The sequence below is a fragment of the Lithobates pipiens genome, unplaced genomic scaffold, assembly GCF_037356315.1.
Source record: "Lithobates pipiens isolate NorthernLeopardFrog02 unplaced genomic scaffold, aLitPip1_a1.2 Scaffold_16, whole genome shotgun sequence".
Classification (NCBI taxonomy): Eukaryota; Metazoa; Chordata; class Amphibia; order Anura; family Ranidae; genus Lithobates; species Lithobates pipiens.
The window spans coordinates 143,292,962-143,317,910 of NW_027507748.1; the positions used below are offsets into that span (position 1 = coordinate 143,292,962).

Genomic DNA, 24,949 nt, shown 5'->3' on the forward strand with positions numbered 1-24,949 from the left:
AGCACCTCAAGAAATGAGATAGGCAGTCGTAAACTAAAAGCTGCGTAAATTCCAGAAAACGTACCTTAGTTTGTAGATGTGACAACTTTTGCGCAAACCAATAAATATACAATTATTGACTTTTTTTTTACCAAAGACATGTGGCTGAATACATTTTGTCCTAAATGTATGACTAAAATTGAGTTTATTGGATTTTTCTAATAACAAAAAGTAGAAAATATCATTTTTTTTCAAAATTTGCGGTCTTTTTACGTTTATATCGCAAAAAATAAAAATCGCAGAGGCAATCAAATACCATCAAAAGAAAGCTCTATTTGTGGGAAGAAAAGGACGCAAATTTTGTTTGGGTACAACATTGCATGACCGCGCAATTACCAGTTAAAGCAGCGCAGTGCCAAAGTGTAAAAAGACCTCTGGTCATTTACCAGCAAAATGGTCCGGTCTGAAAGTGGTTAAAGTAATGAAGCCAGCTGATCAGCATTACAGGCAGGCAGCTAATATGTTCAGAAGGATTGGGCAATAATGGCAGCCTGTGTTTCTGTCAGCACAGTTTATCTTAAAAATTATTTTTGTACATGGGTGCCTAACTTGTGTCTGACTGTTGCCCGTAATCCCATCTGTTTCTGGCTGTAACAAAGAAAGCCAACATGGGCCTCTCACCTTCTGCTTTTAGTGTATACTGAACCCTGTGAGCAGCAGGCCAGAATACCAAGAGTTTGATATAACTGTAAAATGCAGGCCTTTGCATATGGAATCCTATATAGCTTTATCTTGCTTGTTTCCTGAAGCTCTAATCTGCAGATGTGCAGGTAGCTAGTAGGAAATGACACCACCCTGATGGGTTCTATGCAGTGGAAACTGTTGTTTCAGATGGTAGATTTTATTCAGATAAAACAATGACATTCTAGCATATGTTTTAAAAATAAAGGGAATGTGTCCTTCAGAAAGAGGGCATGAACATATGCAGCAGTCTACTAGAAGCCTAAATAATCTGTTACAGTCAAATCTGTCTGTGCCAGGAAAAAAATATATAATCCTAGTTTAATTGAGAGTATAGTCATTTGAATAACCATCAAGAATGTAAGTTATATATGATCCAGCACTTCCTCTCTCTTCTCTTTCCTAGGCATGGAAGTTGCAGCTTTTCTTTCGGACAAAGCTAACTCTGTGTCTGTGATAGGAAAATCTAGTGTGCCCTTTCAGGCTGTGCTAGGTGATCAGATTGGAACACTGGCAATGAAGGTAAGTGCAAATCTTTCTTTATCATAGTGCAGAAATTCCCAACTAGCTTTTGAGTCACTTGAGGTTTTAGCCCCCGTTCACACAGGTGCGACTTGAAAAGTTGCACTCCATTTGCCTCTCTGGAACTGTTCAAATCAGTGTGACTCCGTCAGTTTACACCTTGCACCAGTTTGAAAAAGGTTCCTGTACTACTTTGGTGATTTTTCATCAGTGAAATGCATTGACATCTATGCGTGAAATCGCATGACTGTCGGCAAGCTGCAGATGAAGTACTACTGTCCAACAGCTTTGAATTTGCCTTTGTTATTTTTTTTTTTTTTTATTGCATCTGTTTGAATGCTTGCTGCTTTAACATTTTTTGCTTGAAACAAGCTGAGCTGAGTTTATATTTTTCATAATAAGCACGCATGTAGGTAATGTGTAAGACTTCCAGTATTTATTACTCTCAAAGTAATCAAATTATACCTTGCAACAACGCATTTCTTCCAAAGATATAATCTTTTGTTTAAGCAGCATCCAAGGTTAGTATCTTTTCCTGGGACAAAATGCTGGTCCTGGGATTATGTACAGTTCCAGTTCTGGGGTGTGTGTATACATGTTGTCACACAGCTTTGCCCCCTGCTGCTACCTCTTACCTGGTAAGCTGGCAGAAAGTTCAAGTGGTTCTAAAGGCAGAAGGCCCCCAGCTGTGGGGGCACTTGGCAGGAAGGAGGAACCAGGAGCTCCAATGGGGGACCTGAGAAGAAGAGGCTCTGGGCTGCTCTGTGCAAAACCACTGCACAGAGCAGGTAAGAATAACATGTTTGACTTCAATAGACTTCAATATAACTTTATGCTGGGTACACATGGATCAAAAATCGTCCAGTTCAACAGGGCCTGGCTGAATTCCGATCAGTGTGGAGCCCTCCCAGTTCGAGAGAAGCTGATCATTAGATCGGCTTCTGTCTAATGACCTTGCTGGAAAACCTCCTTTGATCAGCAGTTTTCAGCTAATCAGCTGCAGCACTGATCAGTGCATTCTGACAGTGGAGGAGTCCCACTAACAGAATACAATAGCACGGCAGGGGGATTCCTGCATCCTCCTTTCTTGTGTGGATGCAGGTATCTGTTTTTTGTTTTTATATTTAATAGCTATATTTTGTGATAAAAAATAAACTGTGTGTACCCAGCTTTAGTGTTACAAATGCATCCCACCCTGTGTAGTAGATTGTGGTAAAATTCTCCTAGAGCTCAGAGACTGCTCCCAAAATAGAGAGGTTTGCTTTTTTTTTTTTCTTTATTATTATTTTTTTTTTTAGGTAGATTCATAATGATTTTATTTTAGTTGTTTTATATGGGTTCATTAAAAAAACAGCGCAGCTTTCAGCCTTAAAGTTTTGATTTTCTTGGATAAAACTTTTATTGATCCCTCCGATTAAGGGGTGAATCTTTCACTGCTGTGTAACTTATTTTGTTTCATACATATTTTATTAAAGTTTTCATGTACAATACAACAAATGTTTTCATGGATAACATCGTAAAAATATTAGTGCAAACAGAAATCGAAAAGGATCCCCCCTCATTTGTGTGGCGCAGGGGAGGGTAGGGAGGAAGGGTGGGGACGAAAAGAGGATTAAAAAAAATGGAGGGGGGTAGGGGTACCGAAATGAAGAAAAGGAGAAGAGGGAGGAGAGGGGATGGGGCCACCACCAGCTACCCTCTCCATCTCTAACACCTCAAATTGTATATTATGGCTTATCACGAGCAGTCAGGAATATCCTTTGCTGTCAAGTCCCCTGCTCATGAGACATGTCAGTCGTTTTGTCCTATCAGCTTTTGGTAGTCTTGGGATTCTCTGTAGTGGTATATACAAGCTCCTCCATCACTGCAACGTGGCGGATGCGACATGTCCATTCCCTCATAGAGGGCGAAGACTTAGATCTCCAGTGGACTGGCACACATAGCCTAGCTGCGTTGATCAAGTTCATAGCCACCGACTTGAAATAGCGTTTTCTGGAATTTGTTAGTGATGTAGTAAATATTGTGCCGGGGTGAACTCCAACGGGAGTGAAGTAATCAGGGTTATCGTGTCATGAACCTTATGCCAATAAGGCTGGATCAGGGAGCACATCCACCAGATATGAAGAAGAGTGCCCTTCTCTACTCCCCACCTCCAACAGCGGTCAGACACAGCAGGTATAAATTTATGTAAGATATCTGGTGTTGTACCACTTGGTTTTGATTTTGTATCCATTCTCCTGCGTCGCCACGTTTGGAGACCCCTTGTGGATATATATATATATATATATATATATATATATATATATATATATATATATATATATATATATATTTGGTCCCAAGAGGCCTAATCTAATTCCACATCCAGAGCAGATTCACAAAAAGCGTAGTGTAGCATATCGCTCCCCAAACATCGAGGCGTAGAGGGCCGAGATGACATGGCTTTGGGGAGATGATCTGGTGCAGAGAGATGCAAACACCGTTGTCCTCTAAAAGTCGGGTTATCTAGGTAATGTTTCAGTTGCAAATATGACCAGAAAGGGAACTTTGCTGTATTGGATAATTCAGTCATTTTTTGAACCTCCTTCTCCAGAAAGTGTCTTGCTTGGATTTCCCTATGTGGCCATTCTGCTGCCAAGAAATTCCTGGCTAGGCCTGGGATAAATGTTGGGTTGCCCCTAACGGGGGTGATCGGGCATTCCTTGGATGAGAGTTTGTGTGTGGTACATGCCCTGTCAAACACCTGAAGGGTACCTCCAATTAGAGGGTGGGCATGTATATGGGGGGGTATGTGTTCTATTGGGAGCCATGATACTATACCTAATTCCGCCTGGGAGACTAGGTATTCGAGCCCGACCCACCCTTTGTACCTTTCATGGATCTTCCAATCCACCACCCTTGTCAGATGGACTGCCCAATAGTACCGTTGGAGGTCTGGGAGACCAATCCCCCCACTCGACTTTGGCAATACTAGTTTAGCCCATTTGATTCGTGGGGGTTTGTTGCCCCATAAAAAAGACCTACACGTGGTCCTATATGCCGCAAAAAAATGAAGATGGCAGTCGAATTGGTATCAATTTGCATTTTGTAAAGCATGCGAGGAAGGATCGTTATTTTTAGGATTGAAGCACGCTTGAACCAAGAGATTGAGGGCACGCGCCGTTTCTGAAGGTCTTGACACATATTCTGTAAAGTTTCTTGTATAGAGCGCTGTTAGGTTGACAGGGAGTTTTATGCCTAGATATGTGACCACGTCTGATTTCCATTGGAATGGAAAGTTCATCTGGCATTGTTGCATAAGGTTGGAAGGTAGGGAGACATTCAAAGCGCATGACTTTGAGTAGTTGATTTTCAGGTTGGAAATGTGTTTGAATTGATCAAGAACTGACAAGAGGTTTGGTAGGGACTTTAACGGGGAGGAGAGAAATAATAAGACGTTGTCTGCGAACGCTGCTATTTTAAATTCACGGCCCCATACTTGTATTCCCTTAATGTCTGTGTGCTCCCTAATACAATGGAGAAGGGGTGATAGGGGACAGCCCTGTCTTGTTCTGTTGTGGATGGGAAAGGTGTTCGACAGGTGGCCATTGACTCGAACTTTTCCCCTCGGGTTGGCATATAAGGACAGAATGAGTGCACACATTTTGGTGTCAAGACCCAGAGCTCCCAGTACTTCACCCATATAGTCCCAGGCCACTCGGCCAAACGCCTTCTCCACATCCATTGCAAGAAAGAAACCCTCCCCTTGGGTAGAAGTTAGCCAGTGCTTCTCTGCCTGGGACAAAGCCTACTTGGTCCAGTCCCACCCATTACGGTACATATTGGGACAGACATGTTGCTAAGATTTTTGAAAAAAGCTTAAGGATATTGGACGATATGAGGCAACATTGGCAGGGTCCTTTTCATCTTTCGGAATCATTGTGATATATGCTTCCAGTAAGGTGGTCGAAGAATAGGGAGTTGCTCACAGCGAGTTAAAGGCTTTAAGAAAGCTTAGGGCAAGGAGGTCTGAGAAGTACTTGTAGTACTGGGCCAAGAATCCATCGGGGCCTAAGCTCTTGCCCGGCTTTGTAGCCTTCAGTGCCGCACCCCATTCTTCCAAGGACAGAGGAGCCTTGAGGTCCTATATAGCCTCATTGGTTAGAGGAGAAGGACTGTATCAACTTAGGAATTTTCGTATCAGTTTTATACTTAGTTTATACTAGTTTTTATTGTCTGCTGTAACAGAGTTTGGTTTGTTGAGGGTGAATATTATATAGTTTGCTGTAGAAGCATTGGAATTGAGAAGCTATAGTTTCATTTTTGGAGTGGGTGTTCCCGGAAGTGTCAGTTACATGATGCACTGTGGTGATTGGTGTCCGGTTCTGTGTGGCCGTAGCCAGAAGTCTACCCTGTTTATTGCGTTGTTCATAAAACAAGCGTTGCGTCAGTATGTGTCTTTTTATGTGCCCTTTTAAAGAGTTCTTCCACTAAGAAGGCCCAAGCCTCCGCCAGTCCCTGTGCTAAATGGATTGCACGTGAGCGTTTGTGTTGAGCTTCTAGTTCATGTATCTTGGATGATAGTTCTTTTATCAGCTTTTGATGTTCTCTTTTCCTCCGAGCTGCAATGGAGAGCATGTATCCCTGTATTACACAGTTGTGTGCCTCCCACTGAGTCAGGGGTGAGACGTCTGGTGTGGTATTGAGGCGAAATAATTCCTCAATATGTTGCCAGATAGTGGCCAGGTCCCCAGGTCTGCCAGAAGGGACGTGTCCATTCTCCAGATCTTGGAGGAGACCAGTTGTCGTTTGGCTTGGTGTATGGCCGAGAATGGGAGAGAGGAGGTGCCAGAGAAAGTGTCCAGCAAGGGGTTTAGGGCCAATTTGAAGTCCCCTCCAAGAATCAAGAGACCTGATTGAAAGGTCTCTAATTTGAGCAGGATTTCCCGGATAAAGGGTATCTGCTTAGTGTTGGGGCAATAGATATTGGCTAAGGTCACCGGTCTATTCTTCCATATACCTTTTAAAAAAAGGAATATGCCTTCTGGATCCAGCATCTGGTCATTAAGGGTAAATGACAACGACCTACATAGCAAAATCGTGACTCCTAGTTTTCGACTCTGTGCCTCTTGTAAAAAGACAATTTGTGTTTTCAGTCGGTGTGCTTCTGCTAGAACGCTTCTACGTTTTTCAGGCACGTTGAGGCCTTTAATGTTTACAGAGTACACCTTTCAAAGGTGAACCTGCCTCTCTGAGGCGGGGAAGGGGTCAAACACAGAAGGGCGAGTTCAGATAGGTGCATCCAGAAACTGAACAATAGACCAGTGTAAAGAGTGGAGATCAGTTACCGCTATAAGGACCTGAATGCTACTGCTAGGTGTGCCCCAGCTCCTTGGCCCTCAATTCTAGAGTTAGGTAGAAGATTAAGTGCTTTTGTTTCAGCAGCTAGAGGGGGAAGGGAGGAGCCCAAGAAACGTCCAAGTTTACTGAAGACCATGTTATTGCCCTTATGGCCCACCAAGTCCCTATGAGAGCTTCTAGTGCCTTTACCACAGTACATATTCAGTTCCGCCTCCCACACCCTCCCCCAAAACTGGGAAAGCAACAAGCAGGAGAAATAAGATGGACTATAACAAGAAAAACAAAGCCTTTTTTATTCCTCTCCTTTGTCCTTTTTTTGTTTTGAATTGGACGTGGACTGCCTGCGCCTCTGTCTCTGCGCTTGGGGGGTGTCCTCTGGTTGAGTCTGTATCCAGGGTTCACATTGTAAGAAGTGGCCATACCAGTCAGGCACTTGTATCACGGGGAAGCCCAAGGTATCACAGAAGTTGTTCAGGTCTGAGGGTACCCTGAGGGAAGCAGTACGGTTCCCTGTGGTAGCTTGTATGCAGGAAGGGAATTTCCATCTGTATGCGATACGTCTTTCTCTTAAGGCAGTTAGAAGAGGTTGCAGTTCTCTCCTATGTTGTAGAGTGGTGGCGGACAGATCCTGAAAAATCTGGATGGGGGCCCCCTGATGTTCTAGCTGATTATGATTTCATGCCAGTCACAGAATGTCCTCTTTTTGAGAGAAATGGACCAGACAGCAGACAGTGTTCCTAAGTGGGTCAGTTTCCCTGCTTTATGGCTTCAGGGCCCTATGGCACCGCTCAATTTCCACTGGTGCATCTGGTGGTCTGCCTAGTATGGTATTAAAGATGGCCCAAACAACTGCCTGGAACTGGGACTCTCCACAGCTTCTGGCATCCCCCTTACCCGCAGGTTGTGTCTACGACATCTATTGTCCAAGACCTCCATGTGGCGATGCACATTGATCAGATGCTGGGAGTGGATGCTGGTTACTTGCTGTACTTGCTGAATAGCAGTGCCATGCACCCCAGTCACTGCTTCCACGTGTCCCAGGTGAGCAGTAACCCCTCTCTGATCAATCCTCAGATCTGAAATCGCTGCTGACAGTGTGTTTTTGATGTCTAGGGCTACCATCTACAGGTCTGCTAGGCTGAGCATGTGGGAGGAGGGAGATGCCTACATGTCTGCATGCAGCGCCTCAGGTTTGTCAGATATTGCGGGGCTCCGTGCACGAAGCTTCGGGCTTAAGATGAGGCAAGCGATGCCGCTTGTTGTGTGCATAACATCGCCGGGATACTCCTGCTCAGCTGGGCGGCTGGGTCCGGTTGTAACCGGGAGGAAGATGAGCCTTTCCCCGTCATACTCGGTCTCCGATTACTGTTGTCTCCCGCTAATTATAGCTGGTGTTCAGTCTCTGGATGGCGTAGCTCCTGCGCTAGGCTGCCATCATGCTCCAGTGCTCAGCTGCTGTGTGTAACTTTAACTTTCCCATTGAGCTGTTGAGGTCTGTAAGCTTTTTTTCAATGGAGCAAATAATGGAGGCATTTAAATTAGATTGTTGCTGTAAACTGTGACATCTCAGGAATTAATTCATAGAGACATGTAAAGTTACTGATCGGTCTGCTTCAAATGTTGAAATAAAAATGTTATGTAGCATCTAATGGTAGAGCTCTATAGAATTATAAATATAATCCAAACAAAAATTTCAGCTGAGAGAGCTGCTGAATTGAAAATGAACTGATCTCTACGTCAGAAATCCATAATTTATCTGTGCATCTGCTCCTTGACGATAAGTAGAATTTCTGCATATACAGGGGATATAAAAAAGTCTACACACCCATAAAATGTCAGGTTTCGGTGATGTAAAAAAATGAGACAAAGATAAATCATGTCAGAATTTTTTCCACCTTTAATGTGACCTGTAAAATGTACAACTCAAATGAAAAACAAACTGAAATCTTTTTTTTGGGGTGGGGAATAAAAATAACAAAACTAAAATAATGTGGTTGCATAAGTGTGCACACCCTTATAATCTGGGATGTAGCTGTGTTCAGAATTAAGCAATTACATTCAAACTAACCCCAAATGATTAACCCCAAATAAAGTTCAGCTGTTTTAGTAGGTCTTTCCTGACATTTTCTTAGTCTCATATTACAGAAAAAGCCATGGTCCGCAGAGAGCTTCCAAAGCATCAGAGGGATCTCAATGTTAAAAGGTATCAGTCAGGAGAAGGGTACAAAAGAATTTCCAAGGCATTAGATACAGAGGTGAAGCTAGACCTTCTTTCTGCTGGGGCAAAAACTCAGTTCACCCCCCTCCCCCAGCGGCAACACTGGAAAAGAAGGGGTGAGCCAAAAAAGTCTTTATTAATTAATTATTAATCCCTGCTTTTGTGCGCTCTTTTTCCTTCCCAGTGATACCCCTCCTAATTCAGGTTGGAAAGGTGAGGCTTGAAACTATGGAATACTTTAGGTTTGTAAAAGATCTGGGACACCTTTTTAGTGCCACAAGGAGAGTAGTAATGCAGCAAGCGTAGTGCGCTGCAGGGAAAAGTGGATGTGGCCAAATTGCATGGAAGGGACATAAAGGAGCATGGTTAAATAAAGCAAAAGCATTCTTGTACCCATAAAATATAATACAACATGAATATACTTCGATTAATAAAACAAATGTCATTGTAAAAATATGAACTTGGCCTACCTACCTTTAAAAGTGGACGGCAGGCCCTGCTGCAAGGCCGGTGCAAGGATTTTTTATCTACACAGGTGAAAGTGCAATTTGCATTACAGTAAGCTCCACAAATATTACAGTTGCTCCATCACAAATATTTGTTTTTGGCCAGCTTCTGCTGACTAGGCGGCAGTGGGACATGCTGCCTGTCATCCACTACAGAAGCTGACAGTGGCCTCACCAAGAGCAGAGAGTAGCTGAGGAGATCTCCGGTATGGTCCAGGGGAAGGAGGAAGCCGTGGCGCCCCTCTCATTGCGGCATTCCCAGATCCCCCCCCCCCCAAACTTCAGAGATGATTAGATATACCATGGAACACAGTGAAGACAGTCATCATCAAGTGGAGAAAATATGGCACAACAGGGACATTACCAAGAACTGGGCGTTCCTCCAAAATGTATGAAAAGATGAGAAGAAAACTGATCAGGAAGGCTGGCAAGAAGCCTACAACAATATTAAAGAAGCTGCAGGAATATCTGGCAAGTATTGGCTGTGTGGTACATGTGACAACAATCTCCTGTATTCTTTATATGTCTGGGCTATGGGCTAGAGTGTCAAGATGGAAGCCTTTTCTAATGAAGAAAAACATTCAAGCCTGGCTAAATTTTGCAAAAACACATCTGAAGTCTACTAAAAAGCATGTGGGAAAACGTGTTCTGGTCTGATGAAACCAAAGCTGAACTTTTTGGCCGCAATTCCAAAAGATATGTTTGTTTCAACAAAAGAACAACATATCCATAGTGAAGCATGGTGGTGGCAACATCATGCTTTGGGGCTGTTTTTCTTCAGCTGAAACAGGGGTCTCAGTCAAGGTAGAAGGAATTATGAACAGTTCCAAATACCAGTCACCATTGGCACAGAACCTTCAGGCTGGACATGAGCTTTGAGCATGACAATGACCCAAAGCATACATCCAAATCAACAAAGGAATGGCTTCACCAGAAGATGAAAGTTTTGGAATGGCCCAGCCAGAGCCCAGAGCTGAATCCAAAATTTAAAATCTGTGAGGTGATCTGAAAAGAGCTGTGCACAGGAGATGCCCTCGCAATCTGACCAATTTTGAGTGTTTTTGCAAAGAAGAGTGGGTAAATATTGTCAAGTCGAGATGTGCCATGCTGATAGACTTATACCCAAAAATACTGAGGGCTGTAAAAAAATCAAAAGGTGCTTCAACAAAGTATTAATTTAAGGGTGTGCACACTTATGCAACCGCATTATTTTATTTTTTATTTTTACCTCCCTCCACCTTAAAGATTTCAGTTTGTTGTTCAACTGAGTTGTACAGTTTATAGGTCACATTAAAGGTGGAAAAGGTTCTGAAATGATTTATGGGTGGCACAGTGTGAAAGGGGTCTTATTGTACCTTTTAGAGGAAACCTTTACTGAAAGGCATATGGAGATTACCATTATTGACCCCCTTTTGAAAATGATGGTTGCTGTTTCCTTTAAAAAAAAACATGAACATTAACCACTTAAGCGCCGGACCATCTTCCAGCCAAAGGACCAAGCCCCTTTTCGCGATTCGGCACTGCGTCGCTTTAACTGACAATTGCGCGATCATGCGACGTGGCTCCAAAACAAAATTGACGTCCTTCCCCCCCCCCCTCAAATAGTTTTCTTTTGGTGGAATTTGATCACCCCTGTGTTTTTTTTTTTTTGCGATATAAACAAAAAAAGCGTAAATTTTGAAAAAAAAACGCATTATTTTTTACATTTTGCTATAATAAATATCCCCCAAAAATATATAGAAACATTTTTTTTCCTTAGTTTAGGCCGATACGTATTCTACATATTTTTGGTAAAAAAATCACAATAAGCGTTTATTGATTGGTTTGCGCAAAAGTTATAGCGTCTACAAAAATAGGGGATAGTTTTATGGCATTCTTATTTTTTTTTTTACTAGTAATGGCGGCGATCAGTGATTTTTTTATTTTTTTTATTGTGACTGCAACATTATGGCAGACACATCGGACAATTTTTACACATTTTTGGGACCATTGGCATTAATACAGCAATCGGTGCATTTAAAAACGCACTGATTACTGTAAAAATGTCACTCGCATAGAAGGGGTTAACCACTAGGGGGCAGTGTAGGGGTTAAGAGTGTGTGTGTTTTTTTTTTTTAACTGTAGGGGGCGTGGCTTGGCGTCTGACGTCACTGATCGTCTTTCCCTATAACAGGGAACGGATGATCAGTGACAGCCTCAGTAGAAAGCACGAGGAGAGTTTGTTTACATTTACTTCTCCTCGTTCTTCAGCTCTGTGACTCGATCACGGGACACCGGCGGCAATCGGGGCCGCGGGTCCCGCGGCCACGGTCACGGAGCTCAGGCCCGGGTCACGAGTGTGCCGCCGGCGGCACGCTAGCGACCTGTGGCTGGGCACTTAAAGGGCAATGTACCTGTACGTGCTTATGCCCAGCCGTGCCATTCTGCCGACATACATCGGCGTGAGGCAGTCCTTAAGCGGTTAAAATGTTTTTCGATTTATTCAGATTCACACTGGTTTTACAGTGAATCAGAAAATCTGAAGCCATTGGATCAACATGACAGAAAGAAAATGAACACTGGATGTTCAGAAAGAGAACTTTGAAACGTCCTTACTTGCTCAGTACAAGTGTTTTTAAAATTCTTAAAGTGCATGTAAAGGCTGTGTGCAGCATCCCCCCCCCCAGCCCCCCATAATACGTACCAGAGGCCCATCTACATCCAGCCATGTGCATGAGAGCAGTGGCTCCAAGGGGTCTAGCCAGCCTCATTGGCTGAGACACGGCAGCGGGAGCAATTGGCCTTGTTGACCCCTCTCCAAACATATCGATTTTTGTTTGTGACCGTAAAGCTCTATTTTGATCTCGTCACACCAAATTACAGTGTGCCAGAAGTTGTGAGGGGTGTCAAAGAAGTTGTAAGCTCAAGCATTTTCCACAATCCCCTCAGCCATCCAGGACATTCCTCCTGATTGGCTAAGTCAGAGCTGTGGCACCATTGGCTCTCATGGCTGTCAATCAAAGACGGTCAGCCAATCAGGGGAGAGAGGGGTGAAGCCAGGTCGGGATTCCATGTCTGAATGGACACACTGAGCTGTGACTCGCCTTGGGTGTCACGTTTAGCTGCTGGCCGAGGGGCACTCAAGGAAAGGACGGGCTAAGAGCAGCGAAGAGGGACCCGGGAAGAGGAGGATCCAGGCTGCTGTGTGCAAATTCAACTGCAGAGAGGAGGTAAATAGAACATGTTTGTTATTTAACCACTTCAGCCTTGTGCGACGTTGTACCCAAACAAAATTGATGTTTTTTTCCCACAAATAGAGCTTTCTTTTGGTGGTGTTTGATCTCTTTATTGCACTATAAAAAAAAAAAAAGCGTAAATTTTGAAAAAAACAATATTTTGTACTAAAGCCCCATTTTTTTTTTTTTTTTTTTTTTTTTTTTTAAAGCACATTTTTTCCTCCAGTTTAGGCCACTATGTATTCTACATATTTTTGGTAATAAAAATCGCAAAAAGGGTATATTGATTGGTTTGCACAAAAGTTATAGCGTCTACAAAGTAGGGGATAGATTTATGGCATTTTTATTATTATTATTTTTTTTTTACTAGTAATGGCGGAGATCTGCGATTTTTATCAAGACTGCGACATTATGGTGGACACATTGGACACTTTTGACACATTTTTGGGTTGATTGACAATTATACAGCGATCGGTGCTATAAAAATGCACTGATTACAGTATAAATGTCACTGGCAGGGAAGGATTTAACACTAGGTGGCGATCAAGGGGTTAACTGTGTTCCCTAAGTGTGTATTGTAACTGTGGGTGATGGGAGTGACTATAGGAGCTTAGAGAGTGTGGTTCTCAGCTTGTAGGAACTCGCGATCTCTCTCCCCTCCTCACAGAACTGGGATGTATGTGTTTACACACATACGTTCCTGTTCTGCCTCTTGTGTCTGCGATCGTTCGTGGCCGGTGGCACGCACGCCTGCTGTCCTGTTTAGAGACCGACTGTCCTGTTTAGAGACGACGATTCACAGGATCGTGCCTACTTGCTGCAGTATAATGGCGGCTAGTCGGCAAGCGGTTAAAAAATAAATAAATAATAATAATAATAAAAAGCTTTTACAATCACTTTTAAGGTGTTGTCCGTATAGTGTGACCAGGCTTCTTTCTGGAAACTTGACCATGCAGCTCATTTTTGTTAAAGTATTTTTTCTTTGTATCCTGAAGAATTATTCTGGCAGTTGTAGCTGCAATCTTTCTTGGTCTACCTGACCTTGGCTTAGTATCAAGAGATCCCCCAAATTTTCCACTTCTTCATAAGTGATTGAACAGTATTGACTGGCATTTTCAAGGCTTTGGATCTCTTTCCATACCCTTTTCAATCTTCATCTTTAAAGACCTTGTTACACAAGTCTTTTGACTGTTCTTTTCTGCTCCCCATGGCTCAGTATCTAGCCTGCTCAGTACATCCACGTGGAAGCTAACCGACTCATTGACTATTTATACACCGACACTAATTGCAATTTAAAAAGCCACAAATGTGAATAATTAACCTTTTAATTGCCATTTGAACGTGTGTGTGTGTGTCTCTGTGTCTGTCACCTTGTGTGTCTGAACCAAGGCCAAACATTCCAGAGTACGTAAACTTTTGATCAGGACCCTTTGGGTGATTTCTGCTATGATTTTAAAAGAAGCCAAACAACTATGTGACAATAAATGGCTTCATATGATCAATATCCTTAACCACTTGCATACCGGGCCTATTCTGGCATTCCTCTCCTACATGTAAAAATCATATTTTTTTTGCTAGAAAATGACTCAGAACCCCCAAACATTATATATATATATATATATATATATATATATATATATATATATTTTTTTTTTTTTTTTTATAGCAGACACCCTAGGGAATAAAATGGCAGTCATTGCAACTTTTTATCTTGTACAATATTTGCGCAACAATTTTTCAAACTTGTTTTATTTTATTTTTTGGACAAAAAAGTTACATACATACATACATTGCCTTGAAAAAGTATTCATACCTCCTTGACATTTTCCACATGTATTTTATTGTGATTTTGTGTGATAGACCAACACAAAGTGGCACATAATTGTGGAGTGGAAGGAAATTGATGAATGGTTTCCTAATTTTTTACAAATAAATGTGAAAAATGTGGTGTGCATTTGTATTCAGCCCCCTCCTGATACCCCTAACTAAAATCTAGTGGAACCAATTGCCTTCAGAAGTCACCTAATTAGTAAATAGAGTCCACCTGTGTGTAATTTAATCTCAGTATAAATTCAGCTGTTCTGTGAAGCCCTCGGAGGTTTGTTAGAGAACCTTAGTGAACAAACAGCATCATGAAGGCCAAGAAACACACAAGACAGGTCAGAGATAAAGTTGTGGAGACGTTTTAAAGCAGGGTCAGGTTATAAAAAAAATATCTCAAGCTTTGAACATTTCACGGAGCACTGTTCAGTCCATCATCTGAAAATAGAAAGCGTGTGGCACAACTGCAGACCTACCAAGACATGGCCGTCCACCTAAACTGACAGGCAGAGCAAGGAGAGCATTAATCTGAGCCCATGGTCCCTCTGGAGGAACTGAGCGAATCTGTCCACAGAACCATTATTAGTTGTGCACTCCACAAATCTGGCCTTTATGGAAGAGTGGCAAGAAGAAAGTCATTGTTGAAAACCAAAAGAAGTCCCATTTGCAGTTAGCGAGAAGCCATGCCAGGGACACAGCAAACATGTGGAAGAAGGTGCTCTGGTCAGATGAGACCAAAATTTAACTTTTTGGTCTAAAAGCAAAAGGCTATGTGTTACAGAAAACTAACACTGCACATCACACTGAACACACAATCCCAGTACACAGATATGCAAAGCTGGTAGAGACATACCCAAAAAGACCTGCAGCTGTAATTGCAGTGAAAGGTGGTTCTACAAAGTATTGACTCGGGAGCTGAATACAAATGCACGCCACACTTTTTTCACATATTTATTTGTAAAAAAATTTGAAAACCATTTATCATTTTCCTTTCACTTCACAATTATGTGCCACTTTGTGTTGCTCTAGCACATAAAATCGCAATAAAATACATTTACGCTTTTGGTTGTAACATGACAAAATGTGGAAAATTCAATCCAATGGTAACACCCAATGTGCTCCAAATGGCAAGTGTAAGCAATGAATCCTTTGTAACACCCAACGGAGAGATAAAAATGGCAATAAAATGTAAAACCTTTTCCAGCAGGATTTATTAAAAGGTAATGCACTTACAGATATGTACTGTGTTCCCTGTGTGTGTTCTAACTGTAGGGGGGATGGGCTCACTAAAACATGACAGAGATCACTGCTCCCGATCACTGGGAGCAGTAGATCCCTGTCCTGTTGCTAGGCAGAAGAGGGAAATGCCTTGTTTACATGGGCATCTCCCCGTTCTGTCTTTCCGTGTCATGATCACGGGCCTCCGGCGTAGCGGGTGCTAGCCGCCGAAGACGCAGCGACGTATGCAGAGCAGGACTTACCATTGGGCTTGACTGGGCTCAAGCCCATGGGACCCGCTGAGATACATAGCCGAGTGTACTCTGCTCCACTCAGTCACGCCCAGTCTCACCCTATGATGGACATAACAAAGGGAATGGGCATGACTGTGACCCGAGCCGAGTACACTCGGCTACTCTCGGCTCTGCTTGGGACTGTGAGAGCACCTGAGAGCTGCCGAGAGGACCCGAGAGCCGCTAAGAGGACCCGAGAGCTGCCAAGAGCCGCCAAGAGGACAGGAGAGCCGCCAAGATAAACAGGACTCTGTATCTTGGTGGCGCCATTTTTAAACTTCAAGACTACAATGACAAGGCTGCAAATGACACTGGACAAGGCTGCATTGATGGGCGTTTAAATGTAAGTTTTTTCCTTAAACTTGGGGTGCGTGTTATACGCCCATAAATACGGTAATGTATAGAAGGTAGGGCCCAAAAGTGACTCAAGCCCAGGGGCCCCCACCACCCTAAGTCCTGCCCTGGACGCATGGGTACTTTTGCGCTGTTTTGCACACCCGTGCCACTTTGCTGATGTATATCTGCGTGAGTCAGTTGGCAAGTGGTTAAATGTAGTTTATTATGGTTTATCCATTATTTTTTATTACTTTTTATTGCAAATTTTGTTTACATTTTTTGCCCATTTAATGTTTAACCACTTGCCGCCCGCCCTATGGCAGAAACACGGTGGCAACGTGGTCTCAAAATCCTGACCGGACATCTTATGATGAGATCAGGATTTTGAGCCACTGCGCGCCCCCCGGGGGCACGTATCGCGGCGATCGTTGTTGCGGGGTGTCAGTCTGATCTCGTACGTGATCAGCCGTGTCCAATCACGGCTGATCACAGTGTAAATAGAAAGAGCCAGTGATCAGCTTTTCCTCACTCATGTGTCAGACGCGAGGTTTTTAAAGTACTTTATTAGACAGCTTCGGGGGTCTTCTTCCGTCCTTCGGGGGTCTTCTTGCCGGACTCCTTCGCTATCTTCTGCTCTTTTACCGCTCTTTTACTAGCGGAGGAACCCGGCTTTCTCCTTCATCGCCGCCGCCGCTCGGGGGTCTTGTCCCACTCTTTGGTTCTTCTTGCCGGGCTTCCGCTATCTTCTTCCAGCTCTTTAACTAGCGTTGGCCCGGTCTTGTCGATGCCGCCTTCTTCTTTCTCTTCTTTCTCCTTTCTCTTCTTTCTCCTTTCTCTTCTTTTTTCTCTCCTTTCTCTCCTTTCTCCTTCCGATGTTGACACAATGCTCTGTCCGGCTGCAATGCCAGGGACGCGTTGTGCGGCGACTTATATAGGCATAAGGGGTGAGGTCACCGGATGATGCCACATGGTGACCCCGCCCCTTATGATGTCACAATCTCGGGGATACTGGGACATCATAAGGCGCAGGGTCACGATGCGACATCACCTGGTGACCCCGCCCCTTATGCCTATATAAGTCGCCGCACAATGCGTCCCTGGCATTGCGGCCAAAGAGAGCGTTGTGTCAACATCAGAAAGAAGAAGGCGGCGATGACGGCAACAAGACCGGGTCAATGCTAGTTAAAGAGCTGGAAGAAGATAGCGGAGGCCCGAAGAGCGGGACAAGACCCCCGAAGTCGGAAGAAGACCTATTTCTATAGGTGCTATTGACATGTAATTTTCACCACATGTCGGTATAAGCCCATGCAATTCATACATAAAAAGAAACTAAAACATTTAAGTTCAAATTAAAGAGGAACTGCAGTCTGCTCACATAGTTTGTAATAAAACCATCTTTGCCATTCTGAAGCTTCCCTCCAATCACTTTGCATATTATTTTACATATACCGTATATACTCGAGTATAGGCCGACCCGAATATAAGCCGAGGCCCCCAATTTACCCCCAAAAAAACTGGCAAACTTATTGACTCGTGTATAAGCCGAGGGTGAGACATGCCTGTCCATCCCTGTGTGTGTGTCCGTCCATCCCTGTGTGTCCGTCCATCCCTGTGTGTCCGTCCATCCCTGTGTGTCCGTCCATCCCTGTGTGTCCGTCCATCCATCCCTGTGTGTGTGTGTGTCCATCCATCCATCCATCCCTGTGTGTGTGTGTCTCCATCCATCCATCCATCCATCCCTGTGTGTGTGTGTCTCCATCCATCCATCCATCCATCCCTGTGTGTGTGTGTGTCTCCATCCATCCATCCATCCATCCCTGTGTGTGTCTCCATCCGTGTGTGTGTGTGTGTGTGTGTGTGTGTGTGTGTGTGTGTGTGTGTGTGTGTGTGTGTGTGTGTGTCCAGCCTACCTTTGTCCCGAGCCTCCGTCCCGTGCCTTGCCTCCTTGCCTCCGTCCCGTGCCGTGACTTGCCTCCTTGCATCCGTCCCGTGTCGTGCCGTGCCTTGCCGCCGCCGTCCCGTCCCGTCCCGTGCCGTGCCTTCCCTTGCCTCCGTCCCGTGCCCTCTTCGTCGGCGGCCATTGTAAAGTTCAAAAGCTGCGCCGCCGCCTTCGCCTGTGATAGGCGGAACACTGAATTTCCCAGCAGCCTGTGTTCCGCCTATCACAGACGTCGTATCATCCTCGTCCGTAGTACGAGGATGATACGATGTCCGTGATAGGCGGAACACAGGCTGCTGGGAAATTCAGTGTTCCGCCAATCACAGGCGAAGGCGGAGCCGGAGGCGCGGCTTTTGAATAGAATGGCCGCTGTCTGTCTGCTCGACACGCTGATCGAGCGGGCAGACAGCGATGACTCGAGTATAAGCCGAGGGGGGCACTTTCAGCCTCAAAAAAGAGGCTGAAAATCTCGGCTTATACTCGAGTATATACGGTACTGTGATTCTGTATTTGCTAAATATGCTGCAGAAATCTCCCTCCACTAAGTCTGGATTCCTGTTCACTTCCTGGATTTATACAGAGGCACACCTCCAGCTCTGGCAGCTCTCATTGGCCCTCTTATGACTCCTCCCCCCACCCTTCCTAGAAAACTTTCAGGAGAGAGCTCTGTATGATGTCATAAGCCTAGGCTTTTTACCATACAGGAAGTGGGCTGTACAGGCGGTCCCCTAGTTAGAAACATCCGACTTACAAATGACTCCTACTTACAAACGGAGGGAGACAACAGGAAGTGAGAAAAAAATCTACCCCTAGGAAGGGAAATTCACTCCTGTAAGGGCTATTATGGAAAAAAGGTACATCTACTGATGCTTTATCACCAAGGCTTATTGCCACAACAACCCAAAATAAAAAAAATCCAATTGTCATTGGGACAGAAAGTGAAGCAACATCTGAACAGGGGCATAGACAGGAAAACAAAATTTACAGGGGTGTTAACCCTTCCTTATGCTATCCAAAAAGCTTAAAAAGAGTTTTTTTGGCTGGAGCCACACTTAAAAAATTTACCTGTTCCGACTTACAAACAGATTCAACTTAAGAACAAACCCACAGACCCTATCTTGTTTGTAACCCAGGGACCGCCTGTATAAGGTATTTACTGGCAGAAAAAAAATGTTTTACTATCCAAAGTTAAAACAACTAGGGCAGAGAATTTAATAGATGGAAAGATGAAAAACATGCTGAAGGTCTGCTTTAAGCTATGTGTAATGAAATGGAAACACAGGAAAAAAGCATTGAACACAGGAAGAAAGTGAGGTGCAAAAAGGCGTGGAAAGCCAAGACACCAGCTAAAATCTATCAGTAATTAGAGAGCAATCCTGCCCCTTGTCAGTGCAAATTATTATCAGCTGGTTGAGTCTCAACTGATGGCCTATAAAAAGGTGTCTTATTACCATGGTGTCTCAAAAGGAACCTCTCATGATGAGTAAAAGCAAGGTCTCTCAAGGCCTTTGCAACCTTATTGTTGCAAAACCTAATGGTTTTGGTTACAGAAGGATCTCTAAACCTTTCAGGGAGCACTGGGAGTGGAAAGAACAAAAGTTCACCATAAATCTGCAAAGATCATGTTCTCCTTGTAAGATTTCTGACAGAGGAGTGAAAAGAATCATCAGAAGAGTTGTCCAAGAGCCAAGGACCAGTTGTGGAGAGCTTCAGAAAGACCTGGAATTAGCAGGTACAAATGTATCAAAGAAATCCATAAGTAATGCATTCAACCGTCATGGCCTGTATGCACGCTCACCACGCAAGACTCCATTTCTGAGGAAAAAGCATCTTGAAGCTTGTTTAAAGTTTGCCTCATAGCATTTAAACAAGCCTGTGAAATACTGGGAGACTATAGTCTGGTCAGATGAGACCAAAATTGAACTCTTTGGATGCCTTAATAAACGCCATGTTTAGAGGTCTAATGGCGCTGCACATCACCCCTTAAAACACCCCCATACCAACAGTGAAGTTTGGAGGTGGGAACATCATGGTGGGGGGCTGTTTTGTGGGGAAGGGTGAATGGGGGAAAAATGTACCAAGTCATTCTTGATAAAAATCTGCTGCCGTTTACCAGGATGATGAAGATGAAATAAGGGTGGACACTGCAGAAAGACAATGACCGTAAACACAAAGCCAAGGGAACTCTCAAATGGTTTCAAAGAGAGAAAATGAAGCTGCTAGAATGGCCTAGCCAATCACCTGACTTGAATCCAATAGAAAATCTATGCAAAGAACTAAAGATCAGAGTTCACAGAAGAGGCCCACGGAACCTTCAATATTTGAAAACTGTGTGGAAGAATGGCAATACATGCCACTAGTTTCTCCATACAGGAGGCATCTTGAAGCTGTCATTACCAACAAAGGATTTTGTACAAAGTATTAAATGAATTTCAGTTAGCGTGTTCAATACTTTTTTCCCTGTGCCATTCTATTTTATTACACATAATTTTATTTTTGAATGTATTTGTTTTGGTTTCTTTGTATGTATGAATTGCATGGGTTGTTACCGACATGGGGAAAATTTCATGTCAATAGCACCTTTTAGAAATCTATTTACGGTACCTAGAAAAATGGTGACATGATCAAATTCTTATTTTACCCGATGTATATGTCTGGAGTTTGCATATTCTCCCTGCGCCTGCGTGGGTTTCCTCAGGGTGGAGAGAGAAAGCGAGAGAGAGAATATGCAGCTTAATATGCATGCAGATGACAACATTGATTGCACTATAAGAAGCCTGTTTTGGTTTTTTTTTTCTTTTAATTTGTACTATTAATTGTGGGCGATTTTAGTTGCATTGATTATATAACTAAAAATGACCAGTGTAACTGAGACCTATCATTGCTTTTTGCAATGCTTTACTGAATAAGCCCATTATGTGTAAAGTGTGCATACCTGCCAGCAGTTTCTCTGTGACGCTGTGGGATTTGGCTACTCTCTGTGATTTTCCTCATTCCATAGCTCTGCCATAGCTAATCTTACCCAGAAAGATTACTGACTCCACCTCATGATTTGTCACTGTACCAGAGACTGAGGACTGAGGTCATAAAGTTATTCCCTTTCAATATAGAATTAAACCGATTTAGCAACATCTAAATACTGAGTTAGCTAAATGTGCCTGCTGCACGATAATAGTAATAACCACTCTATGGCTTGGGTTTTTATACGTTGTGTTTCTTTTGTAAGTCTTTTGTTTACAGTTGCCTTCAGTAGTCTACATACAGTAATTTATAGTGAAACATCAATATATATTTCCTAAGGTTGCAGGTATCCCCAAGATTGGTGGACAAGTTTGTAGGATCTTAACCACTTGACAACTGGGCACTTAAACCCCCCTCGTGACCAGACCAATTTTCAGCTTTTTTTTCAAATATTTTGTCCTTTTTCCCCACAAATAGAGCTTTTATTTGGTGGTATTTGATCACCTCCGGGTTTTTTATTTTTTGTGCTATAAATTAAATAAACCGAAAATTTTGAAAAAAAACGCATTTTTCTTTTGTTTCTGTGATAAAATTTTGCAAGTTAATAATTTTTCTTCATAAATTTTGGCCACAATGTATACTGCTACATATTTTTGGTAAAAATAACCCAAATTAGTGGATATTATTTTGTCTTTGTGAAAGTTAGAGAGTCCACAAGCTATGGTGCAAATCATAAAAAACTGATCACACCTGATGTACTGGTGGCCTATCTCATTTCTTGTGACCCGAACAAGCCAGAAAAGTACAAATAACCCCAAAATGACCCCTTTTTTTGAAAGTAGACATTCCAAGGTATTTAGTAAAATGCATGGTGAGGGTTTTGATGTCATTTTTTCCCACAATTCTTTGCAAAATGAAGATTTTTTTTTCACAAAATTGTCAATGTAATAGGTTATTTCTCTCACATGGCATGTGTATACCACAAATGACGCCCCAAAATAAATTCTGCTACTCCTCCTGAGTATTAAGATACCACATATGTGGGACTTTTCCACAGCCTAGCCACTCCGAGAGGCCCAACATGCAGGGAGCGCCATCAGGTGTTCTAGGAGCATAAATTACACTTCTAACTTGTTGACTAACGATTACAATTATGAAAGCACTGGAGCACCAGGACAGTTACACTGACGTGGCACTGATGACAGATGGCACAGATACGTGGCACTGATGACATGTGACACTGATGTGGCACTGATGACAGATGCCACTAATACATGGCACCGATGACAAGTGACACTAATGACAGATGGCACTAATACGTGGCACTAATACGTGGCACTGATGACAGATTGCACTAATACGTGGCACTGACATGTGACACTGATGACAGATTGCACTGATACGTGGCACTGACGACACTGATAGGTGGCACTGATGACACGTGGCACTGATGTGGCACAGATGACAGATGCACTTATACGTGGCACTGGGGACAGGTGGCACTGGGTTAAATGGCACTGACAGCTGGCACTGGGGAAAGGTGGCACTGGGGACAGATGGCACTGACAGGTGGCACTGGGGACAGATGGAACTGACAGGTAGCAGTGGGGACAGGTGGCAGTTACATTGTGGGCACTTTATTTTTCACATTTCACATTTTCATCTCTCCCTCCTCACACACTGTCTGTGTGAGGAAGGAAAGCCGGCGATGAGAGATGATCTCATATGTTTACATATGAGATCATCTCTCATTGGGCACGCCGATCGCGCTGTAAACGGCCACTGTGATTGGCTGTTTACAGCGATCTGTGACTGGCTGTGTCCAGGGGACACGGCCAGCAAAGAACTTCCCCGAAGCGCGCTTGCAGGAGTGCGCAACGCGGAAGTAAACAGGAGGACGTCCAGGGACGGCCTCCCGGCAATTGGTGCCCGTGCTGCAGCCGTCTTTCGGCTATAGCGCGGATGCCTAGTGGTTAAAATTCAGTTCACAATTACCATTACTCACATTTAGAGTAAAAGCCTTTTGTCAGATAACCGTTGCTTATAAAGTGGTATGACCTGGAAGTGATGAGCGATGCCTTAGAGGTCTTTTAGGGTTCTTAAATCCTTAAACAACTTCAGAGTAGGAAAAAAAAGTTAGCAGCTGCTGCATACTGTAGCTGCTGACTTTTAATAAACATACATGTACCAGTTGAGGTATCGGGGCCAATTCTTCACTGCCTGTGACTTCCTGATGCTTCACAGCCAGCATATTCACAAGTCATGTTGCACTTTCTCAATGGTCTTACAGCCTCCTGGGACTCCTCATGTCCCATGAGGTTTTGGCCTGCTTGCCAGCTTGGACCAATGTAAGTATGCATGTACAATACCTGGAAGGTTCCTGTGGAAGCTGGAAATCACTGTAGTAGCCACATCTACTACAGTGATTGCTGCTAGCTTCCATGTCCTATGCTGAGCGGCTGCCCTATTGCTTAGAGAACATAGAAGGTTCCTCGCTCAGCACGGTCATTATTCAGAGAACACTTTTGTATTTTTTCAATAAGTGAAAAGTTTTCTCTGATTGGATTAGGTTGATATTGTGACATCACTGCCCTGCCTCTCCACCTCATTTTATAAGAGAATGCTTTACATTCATTTAAAAAAATGCAGAGTGTTCTTTAAATGGCAGGGCAGCTGCTCAGCCCAGGACTCAAAGGCTAGTGGCCATTACTATAGTAGCAGTACCAGTTACAGTGATTTCCAGGTTCTATTGCGATATGGCATATGCATAGGCTCAAGCTGGAACAATGCAACTATGCAAAAATATCCATACCTAAATTTCAGCTGTCAGGAAGATTGAACATATTTTGCAGTGCTTTTAGGTGAGCACCAGTTGCATCCCCTAAAAAAGCTTAGTTAATATACATACCACAGCCATTCAAACACAAGAGCCAGTTTGTGTGGAAATCCATTAATCTGTTGCTGTGCTTTTGGATTGTAGGAGGAAGACTAAGCACCACAATGTACACAAACCTAAAGAATGCATGCAGTCTGCACACAGATTCACAGACTTCAAAATACTAAGTTACTGACCTAGAATACATATGCATATTAGAGGTTATGACTTTGCCCCCTACATGCTAAATTCTTATTCTGTGGCTGTATCTTTAAAAGTATTAAAACCATTGGAGCTTGACCACACAACTAGTTTTTCTAAAAGGGGGTCTGCATTGCCTTTTTAATGTATCTCTCAGTACAGGGTTCCTTTAACTTGGCAATTCTTTCTTTAAAAGGCTGTATGGGCAATAATCTATTTATTACATAACTTTTTATAAATGTTGTTTACTGAATTTTGCAAAGTGGAATTCCAGGCTATTCCTAACTGTGCTTAATTCTGCTTCCACCCCTTCATAAATCCTATTCTAACTACTCTGTGAAAGGAAGCTTACATATACTTCCATGTTCTGAGGGTGCTCTCGGTCTAGTCACATGATTTCTGCAGCAGCCAGCTTCAGGGGAGGGGATAGATTGCTAACAACGGCTGAATTGACTGTGCCGCAACACCAGCCATAGGCTATGGGGAATCCATTGTTAGCTGTCCCTCCTCTCCTCCCCTGAACCCACCACTGGGAGCTCATCATGGAACAGGTCAGGAGCGATCCCTCAGAAGAGGTACGTATAAGCTTCTTATTTTCACAGGGTAGTTAGAATAGGATTTAAAAGGGGGTGGGGGCAGGTTTAAGCAGAATTAGGAATAGCCTGTAATCCACTTTAAGTTATGCTCTTCAAAAGGAATCATTTTATGATTGGGCTCACGCAAGAATCTAAATATTTACTGTTAATTCATTATAACTGCACAGGCTTGATTGATGAAAATTACA

The 24,949-nt window shown here is 43.3% G+C and overlaps 1 protein-coding gene across 3 annotated transcripts in view; it reads left to right on the forward strand.

Moving 5' to 3' along the window:
- The window catches only part of LOC143982120 (apoptosis-inducing factor 3-like), a 233,849-nt gene that overhangs the window by 129,578 nt on the left and 79,322 nt on the right, over nt 1–24,949 (forward strand). For all 3 annotated transcript variants that reach the window (XM_077480563.1, XM_077480565.1, XM_077480564.1), the window contains one exon: nt 1,127–1,242. In XM_077480563.1, coding sequence (XP_077336689.1) covers nt 1,127–1,242 — 116 coding nt within the window. The remainder of the gene's footprint in view (nt 1–1,126; nt 1,243–24,949) is intronic.